This window comes from Olea europaea, unplaced genomic scaffold (genome assembly GCF_002742605.1).
Source record: "Olea europaea var. sylvestris unplaced genomic scaffold, O_europaea_v1 scaffold1511, whole genome shotgun sequence".
Lineage (NCBI taxonomy): Eukaryota > Viridiplantae > Streptophyta > Magnoliopsida > Lamiales > Oleaceae > Olea > Olea europaea.
The window spans coordinates 42,352-59,145 of NW_019232689.1; the positions used below are offsets into that span (position 1 = coordinate 42,352).

Consider the following 16,794-nt stretch of genomic DNA (forward strand, 5'->3'; position numbering starts at 1 on the left):
CAACAAATCTCATTTTTCACATTCCAGCATGCCCACAATCTACCTACTCATGCCCATGGATCTAATTTCAGCCAAAATTACTAAGGATGCTAACTATGAAAAAAAGCATTCGAACTGGAGTTTGTATCAGAAAACTAACCGGTTCTTTTACTTCCACTGTAGATGATGATCGTTGATTGCGACGGTCGGTTTTCTCCGGTGGTCGGTCGGTCGGTTTTCTCCACTGGTCGGTCGGTTCGGTCGGTAAGAGAATTATCAAACAGTCTGAAGGGTAAAATGGGAAAATACTGTAAAGTTTTCTTTTTAACTTAATTTGTTTTTTTTTTAATTCATTTAATTGGTCAAAGGCCAATGTCAATTTTTGCTACAGTGTAAGGGTCATTTTTGGGTATTTCCTCGGTTCTTTTTCAATTTACCGTGAGATTGTCGACACCTTGATTGTCTTGGCTGCTAAATTTGCGAAAACGCCAGCTTACACCATTCTCGAAGCTCATACCATAAGCACGTACTCACCCCTTCGAATTTCTCCTTTCTTCCAAATATGTAATTGACACTCCAGTTTAGTTAAATCCCGTTTTTCTCAGCTGGGATTTTTTTTCATGGCAAGATTATTTTTCATTTTTGGAATAATTTTCTTATTTATTTTTTGCTATACGCCTGTTCGATCAAATGATCAAGAAGGGCACATTACGGTAGACATATCGAATAAGGGTCTTGATTTTCTCAAGGATTTGTTAATAGAAAAGGCAGAGTCGTCGTTGCTTCCACTTTACTTGCCCAAGATTGAGAATGCCGTGACAATCCCAATCATGGGTAAAGTTCATATGGTTCTTTCGAATATTACTGTGGATAGGATTGATGTGATTTCTTCGAATGTGAGAACTAGTGATAATGGTATACATATAGCTGTTTCTGGGGCCACCGCGAATTTGAGTATGAATTGGAAGTATTCATACAGCACTTCGTTGGTTCCTATTGCTGTTTCGGATCAAGGAAGTGCCACGATTGGGGTATGCAGTTATAATGCATGTATATTTGTGTAGTTTTGAATGCTATACATGGAATCTCACTGTAAAAATCTAACAAGTTATCATTTCTTCTGAATATTATATGGAGTGAACTTCAATTTAATAGTAAGGTAACTTCAAAAAGCTAAAAAATTTGTGCGTAGTAGATGCCAAAATGTAATTCCAGTAAGACTGGAATTTCTGTGAAGAGTCCATCTAGGGTGGATGATTATTGTTGTGAAGCGAGAGAAAGGAACAAATTCAACGATTGCAAGTGGAACACCAGGAATACTGATAAGATGAAATACTGAAAACATGATATTCAGATGAATGTGTAGCCATACTAGAATAGAAGCAATAATAAATGAGAATAACATGCCAATAAATAAAGGTTCATCAACTGGGGATAAATGAATAGATAGGCGACTTAGGCAGCGAGGACATATTTTGCGAAGACTTAAAAAAATCTTCTGTGCCCAAGAGTGATGTGGTCCTAGTAGAATAGGTTAGAATAGGGAGAGATACATCAAAATTAATATGGCATGTTATGGTTATTAATGGTGTATTGGATTTGGCAATAGGCGTGGGCACATGGTAATGAATCGAAAGGAGTGGAGAAAAAGGATTCACATAGCTTATTCCTAATTTATTTGGAATAAAGATTAGTTTGCTGTTATTGTATGCATAAATATGTTTAGTGCACATGCATTTGTATGTTTGTGTATCAGGATTTGGAGGATTTCGGTGTGAGGGAAGAAAGAGAACTAGTAGCAGTATTTATGATTAAGTTTCTGAAAACCTGTAACAACCTGACAATGGCCAATCAGATTAATGGTCAGGCTGAAGCACATTGGCTATTTCAGTAATTAAAGTAGGCATATTTACTAAGATGTAGGTTTATTTCCAATAGTATGTTGCAGTGAAATCTTTAACTCAAATTTTGTATTACAGATCAGAAATTTCTTTTTGCATTTCCACCAATTAGCATTGCAATAAAATTAATGACGTTTACTTCCTTACCTCATACTTTTACAAAACTTCCAGAGTTGTTGAAGTACTTCAAAATGATGTATATGCTCTGTTTTTGTGAAGCTTGAGAATTCTTCAGACATTTGTCAGCATATCACTTCTGCTTCAAGTGCATGTTTCAATGTTACATGTTCTATCTTTCATTTAAAGTTTAGATTTTTGCAGCTCCCAAGAGTGATCCTTGTTAGAAACTTTTATGTGAGTTAAGTCCTTGAATTATCAGTCTGAAGATGTATTTTGCTTCTTCTAAGGTTGAAAGTATGGAAATTGGGCTTATCCTCAGTCTGAAGAATCTACAAGGATCTTTTAAGCTGTCTGTTCTGGAATGTGGATGTAATGTGAAAGATATATTGATAAAGTTGGATGGTGGAGCATCCTGGCTATATCGAGGGTACGTTTTTCATGTTTCCGAACCATGGAAATATTCCTTGATTTTGTTGTTTGTATTGTCGGAAATTGGGCTAATGAATAAGAATATCAAAGTAGAGATTCTTTGGACCTGAAAGGAAACCTTTTCCTTTACAACTTCTGTGATACAAATTACACCCAGCTGTCTGTAGTATTGTAGATTATATTTTTATTAGACGTTTAAAATTTTGATGAGGAATATAATGTTATTTATATGTTATTAGTGTCATGCCTGGACCTAGTTCCTTATATATCTGTTTCACTCGTAGCTAAATATGCTGATTCTTGGTGTCAGATGGAAATTGAAATTATCCAATATGGACATTTTATTTAGTCCATTACCTTATCTGTGTTCATGCAAGCCCTAGATTAACATCAAGAAATTTCATCCTAATATGAAATGCAAACTCATCTTAAAGGCACTTTAAAACTATTTTATTTCATGATGAAAAATTTATCTGAGAAACATGTTAGCTGTTGAGTCTACAAACTTTTTTGTTAGATTTCTCTCCTTCATATTTGTTTACGGCTAGTTATATAATTTTCCTTTATTTACTTTCCATGACCATTCGTATTCCTTTTGTGATTCCCCTTCATTTTCCAGGTTGGTGAATGCCTTTGAGGGTACAATTATTTCTGCAGTTGAAAATGCTGTTTCCAAGAAAATAAATGATAAAATCATAAAGCTTGATTCTGTATTGCAGTCTCTTCCTAAAGAAGTTCCGATAACTAGTATTGCTGCCTTGAATATTACATTTCTTGATGACCCGAAGTTGAGTGAATCATCACTTGACCTTGAAATAGATGGGTTATTATCTGCCAAGGATGAAACTCTAGTTTCCAACCACTATAATAAAACTTTACAACCTTCATTCTCCTGCAAGGAAGTGGATAAGATGGTCGGGGTCTCATTGCATGAAGATGTTCTTAAATCAGCATCAACTGTCTACTTTGAAGTAATTTTTTATTTTCTTTACTTTAACGAGTCAGCTAGAGAATTGAAATTTGGACCACTTTTTGTATGGATAACATAAACATATAAAATATGGAAGTAGAGCAAATTATTTAAAATGTTAGGCTGTCTTTACACAAGACAGACTGGTAGATTCTAGAAATGCTTAGAAAAAATACTGAGGAGGAAAGGGGGTTCACTCTTTCAGCTTCTTTTACTACAGGGTGAAGATTAGAAGACATGCTTGATCTTCTCTAACTTTGTACACACTTCAAGCAGGTCACATATCCTAGTAAGTTGGGTCAGTTTATAGGGGTGCTTCGGAACAATGAACCAGAGTAGAGGCTGATACCTTCTATCTTTCTCCACACACAAATGTCATGATTTGTCACCTGAAGGACTTTGTAGAGATCGAAGCTACCTGATCCATAGTGTCTAGCATTTCTTTGCTGGATCACATAAAAGAATTTGTCAACATCAGGATAGCCATTAATCGCAAGATAATAAAAGTCCGTTCTTCTTTCAGGCAAAGAAGATGAATTGGATCGTTGAATATGCATCAGATCGGTATCTCTTGAACACATCAGTTTGGAGGTTCATTGTTCTGCAGTTGTACAAGCTCTATCCAGATGATGACATTAACCTGAATATTTCTGTTTCTTCGCTGCCAACTATAAAATTTGGAAAGCAGCAGATTGATGCAACAATTCCTTTGGATATGGTGATTGATGTTTCAGATGCAGGTGAAATAATACCAGTTGCAGGCATTTCAATGGTACGTTTAGTGAAATGTCTGTGGTGACTAAGCTATCAGGGTTTTCTCTCTCTCTTTTCCCATGCATGGAGGGCCAAAAGTGTTAAATTCATTGATTTAACTTGAATCGGTAACCTTTTGTATTTGGCACGCATTATATTGGTTGATTTAAGGTGAAGGGGAATTTTCACTTAACCTAGTTTGTCAGTTAATATTTTTTGCTTTGTCATTCTATAGCGCTTATCATGTCAAATCTTAATATATGCCGACAGGGTAAAAGTGATGAATTTTGTTTTGCTGTAGGTCATTAGTGCTTCAATATTTGCTGAAATTTTGGGGAACACTGTGATCGGTAGTGTAAAATTAAATGACTTTAGTATGTCTCTTGATTGGAGCAAAATTGGTGATTTGCACATTCGTCAAGTTCAGGTATACTTGGTTCATTATTTGATTCCTTGATTTCAGTGGGTAAATTTTATCCATCATATGATGTTTCTAGGACCTAGCATCGCACTTTACCCACATAATTCGAAGGATTGAGATGCTTACATTCTTACTGCCATGTGTTACGCATGCCGCCATCATTTATCCTACCCAATCGTGAAAGGATGTTATCCAAACGGGTTTCAAGTAATTGTTTCTTACGTTTTTACTGCCTCATTTGGTAGAATCCTTTCTCTGGTTACTGTAGTGCAGAGGAAAAGATTGGTTAAATTGGTAAAATGGTCTAACAAATATGACACTTCACAACAGACTCATACCAATGATGTATTGGAATATATAATTGCTGTGGATAATCTCGTAGATAGCACAGATACTGAAATTCCTAAGTTCTATGTAGAAAAATAAATTTCTGTAAAAAGAAAAGGCGGGGTTATCTGCACCTCCACCCCCTAAAAGTTATTCTTGCATATGGTAGCTTTACTCTTGACTTGTTTCTGCTTATTGTCATCTATTCATTGAGATATTAGTCAGGAAAAAAAAATAAAATGGAAATCATGATGAGGCAACACGTTAAAGATATTTCGAGGCTTTTTACTCTATCTTGTGCTTGAACAAGTCAGAATGTGTACTTACAGCGAACCAAAATTTATTGGGAACAAGACTTGGTTTCTTCTTGTACTCTATGTTTTCTTGTTTCTCTTCCTTCCTTCATTTTTTTTTTTTTTTCTTTTTAAATAATCAGATTAGAGGCCTCAGTTCCTTTCTTGTGTTGTTTTAATGATTTGCAGTTAGTGATATCCACTGTGCTGAAGACTGTAATCTTGCCATACGTGAATGGACAACTCAGCAAAGGACATTCGTTGCCTGTGTTTCATGGTTACAAGCTTCAGGATACTCAAATCGTTTGTGTAGATTCCTGGATTGTGTTCTGCAGTGATGTGGTCTCCGCCAAAAAATTCAGTCTCGCCTAGTCCCTGCATCTTGGAAGGGCAGTTTGGTCCAAGAAACTATCACAGTGCTAGACACGAGGAATTAAGATCAAATGAACTTCGGAGGCTTGTTTGCGACTTTCTTGTTGCCCCAGTTGTAGCCAAGTACAATGTGTAGTCATGGATACAATATGCACAATTGCAGCGTACGTCTACGTTCGATAAACTCTCGCAAAATGTAGCATATCACAAAAGAGATTGAGTTTGTTGTTTATGGTAATTCAAACTAAGGAAGCAATAAAAAGTTGTTTGATCAAATTATGGGATGAATGTATCGGATTTTTGAATCCCTCTATTAACCCCTGTTTGGCCCCTATTTTTCAAATTAAAATGGACGGAATAATATTTTTTTGAAAAATGAATGGTTGAGAAAGAAAGAAATTTTTTGGTTTACATGTAATATTATTTTATGGAAGATTGTGTAATTGAAAATAGGAGAGAGAAAAATAAAATTTAATTTAATGGGAGCCAAACAGGAGCTTAATGTTATTTCTAATTCTTGATGCATATAAAGTTTTATATTTCTATTTTCTACTGTTGATGACAATCGATAATTTAGTTTTATTAATATTCTTTTTCAACATATATTAAATCCATGTTTAACACGATTTGATCATATTTCTAGTTTGAATTCATACGAAAAACATGCATTTAATAATAGGATTATTTCACGTGATTGCACACTTCATACATATTATTCCTAATATCTATAGTCCATGTGTTAAATATGCAGTATTTTATCTATTGTGAGCCTCTCAGCACTATGAATATATAACAAGTTATCTAAATGATGATCAAACATTCAAACAACACAATGTAGATACATAAATAATCAAGAAACTCAAAAAATTATTAAATTAACAAGCTTGAATTAAAAACAATAACTAATAAGGTTCATCATCCACCCAATACAATGAAAAACTTAGCTTAACATTCATATAATTAAATTACACAAGAATAATTGGAAAAAAATCACCCGAAAATAGGAAAGATGAAAGAAGAGAAATTCATGTTCTTGGCTCGAATCTTGAAATCGGGCTATGAATCTTCATAATCATTGTATGATTCGCCTTGAATTGATGTATCTACTTGTTCTTCACTTCCAAAATATATAGAATATGATGAAATTTAGCTCGAATGGAGGTTCCCTACATTCTGATCTAGTTTTGGTATGTAAAGGATGTCAAAAAGTTTGCATTTTATTGTTACTAAAACAAAAATAAGGAAAATTGAATTTTTTTCCCTTTTTGTACTGAGGCACGTGCCTAGGGATAACTAGGGCGAGCGCCTAGCTAGTTACCCCTTTTTTGTTGAGACGCGAGCCACTCCTGTAGGTGTGGGCAGGCGCCTTACCTAATTTCAACTGCCTTACAATTTTTAATATTTTTGTCATAACTCTTTCTCTCGATATCTAATTGAGGCAATTCAAAGTGCGTTGGAAAGCTAACTCAAATAGCTAATTCTTCTAGAATTATCATGTTTCTAACTCGAATGTTTGATATACCAAAAATGGGTCTCAATCTAAAACTGAAAATCTGAAACATAACTTTTTCGGTTGAAAATTAATATGTGATAATACTTTGATTATATTTCACTCTCTTGACTTTTTTTCTCATCCAATAAACCTGTAGCACGTCTCAAATCTTTATCTTGAGGCCAGACACAACTTTTGAGTATTTATATTTTAGTCCTTAAACTTTAGATCTATTACAATTGAGGCATTTTCACCTTTTTTTTTTTTTTTTTTCAATTTCACCGTTCTTCTCTATTTTTAGCTTGTTTTCCCTAATTATTCATCAAATCAAGAATTTTACCTATTAAACACAATACATAACAAATTATGTAATATTTCAATCAAAGAACTATAAAATATCATTATTTAAGTTCCCGAATAAGTGTACAAAATACACTTATCACCAATGTAGCATACCACAAGGTTGGATTCGTTCAGGAACTTTAGATGATCAGCAATTTGTCTTTCTCCATGGCTTTGTCTAGAAGTGGAGTTATTTTGAAAAATATATGATTGATATGAACAAGATAATTTGGAATTTAAGACTAAAGCAAATATGAGTGAAACCTCTCCATGTTTTTATATTGGGAGTGTAGGGGTGTTAAATGAGTCGAGCAAACCCGTTTAGCTTGTTCCACGAGCTCGCCCCTTGCCTCTTCACTGAAGTGCGTCTCGGCTCGTCCCACCAAGGGGATAAGTTCGCGTAACCAAAATATCTAATGAAGCAAGCCCATGTGCATTAATAATTTTGACACGAGAAAAAAATTACTTTTTAAATCGAATTTAGTGAGAGGATGGACCAGTTTATAACTCATGCTGCTGCATGCCCTTTGGACATGTGGAACTATCACATTTAATAGTGTAACATGGAAAAATAAAGAATAATTAATGATAATATCCATGGCATTGGCATCTCGATGAAATCAAATGATTTCCCTTTTGAATATTGCAATAAACCCAAAATCCATGCATTTCTACTATTTCCAATATCTTTAAACTTAAGTTGTTGTAGGCTATAGCATTAATAGATATATTCATAGGCACAAGTTTTACTTTTTGCATTTCATGAAGACTTTGCCTCTCTTTGTTCAAACATTAATTTAGTTGAATTATTACACTGTCGGCTGCTGAATTGAAATGAGAGGGAGATTGTAAGGGGAACACTATAATTCTAATTTTATATAGTAATTGAGAGAATTGGGATATCATGCCACATCTTGTTTGTCTACAATTCTTGAAAATCAAATTAAAGATTTGACTGAAAATCCCAGTATAGGCTTTGCTAGTACAAGGCCATTCGTCATGACCCTATAGTAACAATAAAGAATTGCGATAAACTATTTGTACGAGTATGATGTATTTATTGAAGTTCATCGAGATCCCGAGGCCTTGAAGTGATAGCTAGCCCAATCAAAGCTAACAAAAGTACTTATTCTTCAACATTAAGCTATGTATTGCATATAAAAGCATATGATGTATTATCTTTATAAAAAACAACACATAACATGCAGAAAAAGATAGAGTCTATAAAACCTATACAAGGTTTCTTCTAATTTCCAGTTCTTGGACATTGGAGTTAGTTCATTGTATTTGATTTGTGACAAGGTAATTTGTCCTACCTCTGATTTTGCCTGATAAATCCAAAACCAGAAGTGTATATTTTTCAGCAATAAGAGGAAGCGTGTTCCTTGGATTAGCAGCATAGAATAGGACATGCTTTGAATAAGTTGTCTGTTGAAATTAAGATTTCAATTGTTCAAATATCAAAGATTGATTCCAGTAAATCATCCCATAGATAAAACTTGTACTTAATTTGTTAAGCCAATTTACAAATATAGTCACTAACAAAAATGATAAATAGGGACACAATCATTCTTTTACCATTCATAGCTTCCACAATGAGAAAGGGAGTATATTGTCCTTATGCATAATTGCAAAAAATTATAAGGGCTTTCTTTTTTATCCGTATGGTTTATCAACACTGCATATGACAATATATAAGATTTATCCATACTCCTGTTACTTTTTAAGTGCTTGATTGATAAAGCTTTACTTAGTATTTTATAAATTTTAAATGGACAAACTTCAATTTTAACTGTATATTTCAAGAGAACCACGACTTAAATTATGCCACCATCTGGTTCAACTAAAAAAGGTGATTAAAATCTAAATTAAAGTTTAAAAAAATATTTACTAAAATTATGATTTTTATCAAAACTAAACATGGGCATATTTCATCAACTTTTATCAAATCTTGTTAAAACTTTTATCAAAAATTATGTCAAACCACCCCAAAACCTGCAATTAGCAAGAAAGCAAAGACAAAAAGTGCAAAAGATTGGTTGAATTATTTCTTCACAAGCATATATATACACAGTCTTTTTGACCATCCCATAAATTCTTTTTGTGAATAGGGTTTTCAGGAACTTTCAACCCTCAGTGGGACAAACCAACAAAAGCTGAAAAAAAACCGTCCATTTAACATAGAATTATTGGCTAGGTTTAATTTTTTTTTAATCATCATGTACCCTAACGGAAGAAAAGTTGCAGATATATGTATTTTATATATATGTGCATGCAAGGTTTAGCCGTTTAGGTGTTGACACGAAAGTTAAATTAATATTTAATAGGGTAGTTGAAGGTTAATAAAAGATAAAAGAGTAGATAGGGGTTAAACTTCCGGCATAAATTCACGTGAAACCGCGACTATCACGGCGGCGGCGGTGGACTTTTTAATACTTAATTTGATACAAAAGCAGTAAGGGGAAGTTTATAGTATTAGTGTTGGACAAAATTTCGGGTCTTAATTTGAAAACTACACAATTTTAACATGCCAAACTATTATCTCCTATTCTCCTTTTTTAGTTGACTGACTTCTTTTCTCATTTCTCCCTCGGTCTCTCTGCCGGTGCAAAAGAAAAGGTAAAGAGTTAAAGGGTTAAAGTACATTTAGGGTAGAATTCTAATTTGGTCGGAGATTAAAAACAAGAACATGGAAAAATGTTGTGCATCTCTAACTATTTAAATTTCTAAACGAGATTGTTAGTTCTTCCACACGTTGTATTAGCCAGAAAAGTTGCTTTAAGATAAACAAATGACGACCTACATTTATTTTTTTAATCAGACACTCAAAATTATTTCTACAACCTATTTCCTAGAATTATGTTACTCGTACATTATTTATGTATAACTTGGATGACATTTAAACGTGTGGCAAAATAGAGATTATTGATTGTTTTAAGTGTTGGAGAAATTAATGGTAAAATTGTGTGTCACATGGTACAATGTAAAGTAGAATGTCAGCTAGAATGTATGTATAGCAAGACTAATTTACCTAACCTTGTTTAAATTATTAACTATTTCAATAGTATTTAGGTTTGAATATGAATGTCCAAATATGGTTTGTTTTGTAAATTAATGTACAGTGTCAAAAGTGTATGGATAATTTAAGAAAAGGAACAAAGTAATACTTATGAAACGTTATGCCATCTAATCCAATGACTAACTGCTATGAAAAAGTGATTTTGGTAGTTGGCTAAACAATATATAAAATTATGAATATAATATGTTATCATCTAGACGATATTTGGTGCACCGGATTAGGTCGTATTTGTATAAAATTATAATGAACAGTACTAGGTAGATAAATTATTTTCGAATAAGTTGGATATTATCTTTTATTTTCATTCAAAAGAAAATAATTTGCTTTATCAACTGTACACCATAATACGGAGTTTGAAGGTGCATTTAGGCTAGATAAAAAAATAGTAATAAATAAATAAATAGATGGTGACATTCTTTTAAACGAAAATTCCATAATATCATCAACCTAGTAATATTAATTTTAACAAAGTTTTTGATTCGGTCTAATCTTGTACACTAAATGTGACCGTATAGTCTAGATAATGATCATCGATATGTGGCATAAGGTCATTGTCTTGTTCAATAGAGTTTGAACGTATTTTTATTCGTCTTCATATATTGAAAGATGTAATAGTAAGCCTACCAAACAATCATTTAGACTCTAGATGAATAACATTATTTATGAATTCCGGTGGCACGGCCAAGCAAGATCAGCAGCTTCCAAAGACTAGGGTGGTCGTGCACATTAATAAATTATGGCTTCTCCGTCGTGACAATACCCTGGTTAGATTTTCACTTTGCAATTATAGAAGATAAATTTACTTCTATATTACTTATTTCACTAAACGCGATTGCTGAAACTGTTTTTTCTTTTTTTCTTTTTTTTTTTTTTTGAATATTTTTTCCTTGTCGTATAAATGTTTGGTATTACAAGAGAAGAAAGAACAAGTCTTACAAATTATATAAAAATAGAAACCTATAAAATTATAAGAATTAGGTAAATTAAACCTTGATTTCTGGGATGACAGTTGAGTGGAATAATCAAATATAATCACCATCATTAGCTTTTAATGGATTATTCAATTTAAAGGACCTAATCAGTTATCACCCACTTTTCATGTAATCCAAGTTTGAATAAGTAATTAAATAAAAGTTAATTATGTCAAACTAATTGCTTGATATCAACAAAACAATATGTTTTTAAGCATAATATACATAAAAGAATTAATTAATTATAAGATGTCCAGTCGTAATTAGATTATATATTTGTTCTTGTCGTCCTGAAAAGCGTATTATTAACATGTATAATAAGCAATTAATGATTCGTGTTGTCATTAAACAAGATTAAGGAAACACTTAATTATAATCATTATTCTATACGAATAATACAATGTCGTATGCCGTTGGTACTTTGAAGTCCAGCTACTTGACATCGACGGTTGGGCTAAAGCCGACTTGGTCCCATGCATAAACAGGTTTTATCATTATCTACCAAAACTCTATACTTATTTTGTCCCATATTTTTGGTTCGTTAAATTAGGTGGAAAAAAATAAAAAATAAAAACAACTATGAAATCAGATTTTTAATAAATTTTGATAAAAGTTGAAAAATAATAAATCTTATGAAATATATAATTAAAATTAATCGTTGACTTTAATTTGGGATTAAAATTATATTCTAATTTATACCAAACATGGGCTAAAATTGGCATCTGCATATGCTACTTAGTCTTTGTTTGTCTATCATTATTTCAAAACTCTTTTTTTTTCTCAAACTCATTTTCAACTTCGCATTCAGACAATAAAATATTTTGCATATAAATCGAAAACATTTTTCTATTTTTTAACCATACATTATTCATAAATTCACTATTCCAAATATATTTTCATTGAATAATGTTAGACAAATAGGGTGCTTAAAATCACTGAGACAATTCTTTTACTAATTAGTCTGTCCTTTAGGCTAATTTTTCGAGCTCTTATAACTTTCACAAATCGTAAGTTTAGCTCTCGAGGTTTAACAACTCTAGAAAACCTTCTCCTCATTCTTAAACCGACGACCCCGAAACAACTAGTCCGCACGCCCGCGCACAAACACTTATAGGTAGGATTCCAAATAATACTTACATATGATGATATCATTGGTATATTCTTGGATAAAATAGCCATTCGTATAGCTGTATATGACATTGTTGTGCTCGATGCGTGACACCTTGTAACGTTATATATGAATATATATAGTCTGAAACGGGAAATTTTGACACAAACTAATGGCCTATTACCCCAACTAACACAAGATTTTAACTGTTTATATGTTGTACCAGACATTCATTCTTGTTTGTTCGTAACATAGACATGAATCTGGATAGTTATGATCATCAGGAAAAACGATATCTATAGCATAGAGATTCAAACATGGAAATCCGGCGTCAATCTTGGGCCAGCTTTCTTATTGCATGTGAGGCCCATACCCAGTCTGCCTCTCCTTTTACTTTTATATATAGCTTATGTCGACAGTTACTCACATTACAAATACTACCCTTCACTCTTCTCTCTTTAATCTCTATATAGCAACCCAGTATTTGTTCCCCAACTTCACAACCATTTCCTCTCTATTTTTCTTTTCTCTCTATATATACACAGAGATACACATATATGGCTCCACTAGGGGATAATGTTGTCGTAACGAAGATAAAACTCGAAAAAATGCTTAGCATGAAAGGTGGCAAAGGAGAAGCTAGCTATGTTAATAACTCTCAGGCTCAGGTTAAATTCTTACATCATATTATGTGTTTACAGGTTCTTCATTTTATTTTTTTTAATTTGTTTTTTTTTTTTTTTTTTTTTTTTTTTTTTTTTTTTTTTTTTTTTTTTTTTTTTTTTTTTGGGGGGGGGGGGGGGGGGGGGGGGGGTTGCAAAGGGGAAACTTTTGGCTTGTTGATGAAGAGTTTAATTTTTTTCCTGTTAAAATCAAGCATTTTAGTGGCATATTTAGTACTTTAGACTGGATACAGCTAGGCGCGAAAACTATAAATTTGTCACATGTCTCTATTCTTTGATAGCAGTGTAGAATCTTGAGACAGATTTGGACTCAAATTAATTAGTTTCCAAAATTTTCATCAACAGAATAATAGGAAAGAAAAATAATGGGAATTAAGAATTTACCAAATAATTTAGATAAATTAGGAATTGATCGAGAGAACAAAACACAGCACCACGAGTACAGAGAAAGTAAAGAGTGGGAAAAAAATGGTATGATTCTGATGTTTTTAATGAAAATCTGGAGAAAATGTTTAGCATATTGAAAGGTGGCTAAGGAGCATCCAGCTATGTCATTAATTCTCTGATAGCAGTGTAGATTCTTGAGACAGATTTGGAATTAAATTAATTATTTTCCAAATTTTTAATCAACAGAATAAAAGGAAAGAAAATAATGCGAATTAAGAATTTACCAAAATTAATTTAGAAAAATTGCTATAAATTAGACCCCTGTGAATTGATCGAGAGAACAAAACACAGCACCAGGAGTACAGAGAAAGTAAAGAGTGGGGAAAAAAATGGCTCCTACAGGGTATAATTCTGATGTTTCTAATAAAAATCTGGAGAAAATGTTTAGCATGAAAGGTGGCAAAGAAGAATCCAGCTATGTCAATAATTCTCAGGCTCAGGTTTCTTAGTCACCCCACATTTTGTGTTAATTTTCTGGTTCTTCATTTTTTTCATCATAATTTTGTACGTATCTGTGAACATTAGCTTCATATGTATATGTTATATGTGCAGGCTCAACATGCTCGATCGATGCTTCATCTTCTGAAAGAAACCCTAGATTTAGTACAGCTGAATTCCCCGGAAATTCCCTTTGTTGTTGCAGATTTAGGATGTTCATGTGGGAGCAACACTATATACATGATTGATGTAATTATCAAGCACATAACAAAGCGCTACGAGGCCACCGACTACGAGCAGCCGCCGGAATTTTCAGCCTTTTTTTCCGATCTTCCGTCTAATGACTTCAACACTCTCTTTCAACTTCTACCGCCATATGGCGGTGGTAGCATGGAGGAATGCTTAGCTTCCGACAGTCACCGCTCTTACTTTGCTGCCGGAGTACCTGGATCGTTTTACCGGCGTCTCTTTCCGGCGAAATCTGTTGATGTTTTCTATTCTGCATTTTCTTTGCACTGGCTCTCTCAGGTTCATATTATTCTTAATAAATCAATTAATTATATATGTTTTTTCTTTTATTTTCTTTTTGTTAATGATGTTTAATTCTTGGTATACTGTATAATTTGTTACCGAGGATGATTGCATTCAAGCACAGTTTAAATGTAAAAGTTCCCAACCTTTCGTTTTGCTTTTGAAGGTCAAAAGGTTAAGAACTTAATCATGGCCCTAGGTTTGATCAAAATCACTTTTATACTAGCTGGTGATTTTCGTGCTTCCAATTCATAAATTTGAAAAAGTTTTTAGCAAATCAAGCCCCGATTTGGTAGCAATTTTTCATCTGAAAATTTTGATTTTTTTGACCATTATTTCAATTCACTCACAGGTGGAATCTACTTTTCCTTCTAATGGTCAAAAAATCAGTTCTCATAATCATTATCGAATAAGCCCTGAGTAACTTAATTGTGCTCTAAGCTTAATTGGGATATTTTAGGTTCCGGATATAGTGTTGGATAAGAGATCGACGGCGTACAACAAAGGAAGAATTTTCATCCATGGAGCAAATGAAAGCACAGCCACTGCTTACAAGAAACAATTCCAGGGTGATTTAGCAGGGTTCTTAAGATCAAGATCGAAAGAAATGAAAAGAGGAGGGTCCATGTTCTTAGTTTGCCTGGGAAGGACTTCTTTGGACCCTACCGACCAAGGTGGGGCCGGCCTTCTCTTTGGGACCCATTTTCAAGATGCTTGGGATGATCTTGTTCAAGAGGTAATCATATCATCTTCCCATTTGAATTCGATTTTCACCATCGTTCTTACTTCTTACTAGTAAGAAACAACGATTGAGATAATTATATTTCTTGCTCGAACCAACATTGAATGATATAATCGAAAACTTCGGATTCTTTCTCTACTCATAGTAGCACGTTACATATTACATTGGGTTTGGAAAGTAAGGCATGATAGCAAATTATCAAACATTGTCACTGCCCATGATTAAATCTTGTCGTATTGGCCATTTTGAATGGAACGTCCAGTTTGCCGCTGGACATCTATTACTACCTAGCATCATAACCAACATCAAGTGGGGGACAAATATTTAGTCAATCGTAAAGCACGATTCTTTGGTACATTACATTCATGCATATATTATTTATATATGTTACAATATTGATACTTATAGAACACTTTATAAATTGGATAAACGAACCACAGGGACTGATTACTAGTGAGAAAAGGGACAACTTCAATATTCCGGTGTATGCACCAAGCCTACATGACTTCAAGGAGGTTGTCGAGGCCGATGGTTCATTTATCATTAACAAGCTTGACGTTTTCAGAGGAGGAAGCCCTCTTGTGGTTAACCAACCTGATGATGCGGCTGAGATAGGTCGTGCGTTAGCCAATAGCTGCAGGAGCGTTAGTGGGGTCCTAGTTGATGCACACATAGGCGATCAACTGAGCGAGGAGCTGTTCGATCGAGTCGCGCACCGAGCCTCAAGCCAAGCTAAAGAGCTACTGGAACAGCTTCAATTCTTCCATATAGTTGCATCTCTGTCTCTAGCTTAGTGCGAGAAAATCTTTAAAAAAAAACAAAAAATGTCTTGATAAAAGAAGAGTACAATGTCTGTCTACTCTTTTTGGTGTTTGTGTGTTTATTGCTGACTGATAGTCACCTTTCATCCTAGACTGTTCGGTGTAATTTTGGTGTTCCCTTAATCCAAGCCAAGTAAATAAAGTAGGTGAAACTTTGTCAATCTTGTTTCCCTTTCTTTGTAGCCGTAGATTATTGTCGTCTTTGCCCAACTTATTCCGGAGTAACAAATTAATCTTTAACTTCACATTATGAAAATCTCCATTAAATTTCCACATGCCTTTAACTTGTCTAAACTTTGTGAAACTACTTTTGTATTGTTGCCGAAGAGATGTATACTTTCATACCATTTTTTAACAAAGATTTGAACACATCTTTGATGATGCATTATGCTATTTAGGGGTGGGCGCGGGTCGGTTCGATTCGATTCGATTCCAAAGAGAATCGAATCGAATCGAACCGAACCAAAATTTTCGGATATTTAGTAAATGGAACCGTCGAGTCCAAATATAATTATGGAACCGTTCGGGTTCGGTTCTGTTCAATTCTGTACTATAATTAAATTTTTAAACATTTA

At 33.6% G+C, this 16,794-nt stretch overlaps 2 protein-coding genes across 5 annotated transcripts; both read left to right on the forward strand.

Moving 5' to 3' along the window:
- Window positions 1-408: 408 nt before the first annotated feature.
- LOC111376490 (putative BPI/LBP family protein At1g04970) lies at window positions 409-5,841 on the forward strand. 3 transcript variants are annotated; one of them, XR_002699494.1, is made up of 6 exons: window positions 409-1,010; window positions 2,288-2,427; window positions 3,049-3,400; window positions 3,923-4,194; window positions 4,454-4,579; window positions 5,383-5,841. XR_002699494.1 is itself a non-coding variant. In XM_022999449.1 (6 exons), exons 1-6 carry the CDS (start codon window positions 600-602, stop codon window positions 5,563-5,565), a joined length of 1,461 nt encoding a protein of 486 aa, XP_022855217.1. In that variant the 5' UTR covers window positions 409-599; the 3' UTR covers window positions 5,566-5,841. The 3 variants fall into 3 exon arrangements, 2 of the variants coding, with proteins under 2 accessions (XP_022855217.1, XP_022855218.1); XM_022999449.1 differs by having other exon boundaries at window positions 3,923-4,171; XM_022999450.1 differs by lacking the exon at window positions 4,454-4,579 and having other exon boundaries at window positions 3,923-4,171.
- A 7,164-nt stretch (window positions 5,842-13,005) lies between these two features.
- On the forward strand, window positions 13,006-16,380 carry LOC111376492 (indole-3-acetate O-methyltransferase 1-like). 2 transcript variants are annotated; one of them, XM_022999451.1, is made up of 4 exons: window positions 13,006-13,225; window positions 14,240-14,653; window positions 15,117-15,392; window positions 15,839-16,380. In XM_022999451.1, exons 1-4 carry the CDS (start codon window positions 13,115-13,117, stop codon window positions 16,190-16,192), a joined length of 1,155 nt encoding a protein of 384 aa, XP_022855219.1. In that variant the 5' UTR covers window positions 13,006-13,114; the 3' UTR covers window positions 16,193-16,380. The 2 variants fall into 2 exon arrangements, with proteins under 2 accessions (XP_022855219.1, XP_022855220.1); XM_022999452.1 differs by lacking the exon at window positions 13,006-13,225 and adding an exon at window positions 13,685-14,127.
- The last annotated feature ends 414 nt before the right edge of the window (window positions 16,381-16,794 follow it).

Bases quoted from the DNA above. Each gene is read 5' to 3' on its own strand.
- LOC111376490 (XM_022999449.1), top strand. From the start codon at position 600: ATGGCAAGATTATTTTTCATTTTTGGAATAATTTTCTTATTTATTTTT. The intron at 1,011-2,287 runs GTATGCAGTTAT...GCTTCTTCTAAG, and splicing joins AAGGAAGTGCCACGATTGGG to GTTGAAAGTATGGAAATTGG. The intron at 3,401-3,922 runs GTAATTTTTTAT...TTCTTCTTTCAG, and splicing joins CATCAACTGTCTACTTTGAA to GCAAAGAAGATGAATTGGAT.
- LOC111376492 (XM_022999451.1), top strand. From the start codon at position 13,115: ATGGCTCCACTAGGGGATAATGTTGTCGTAACGAAGATAAAACTCGAA. The intron at 13,226-14,239 runs GTTAAATTCTTA...TTATATGTGCAG, and splicing joins TTAATAACTCTCAGGCTCAG to GCTCAACATGCTCGATCGAT. The intron at 14,654-15,116 runs GTTCATATTATT...GGGATATTTTAG, and splicing joins CTTTGCACTGGCTCTCTCAG to GTTCCGGATATAGTGTTGGA.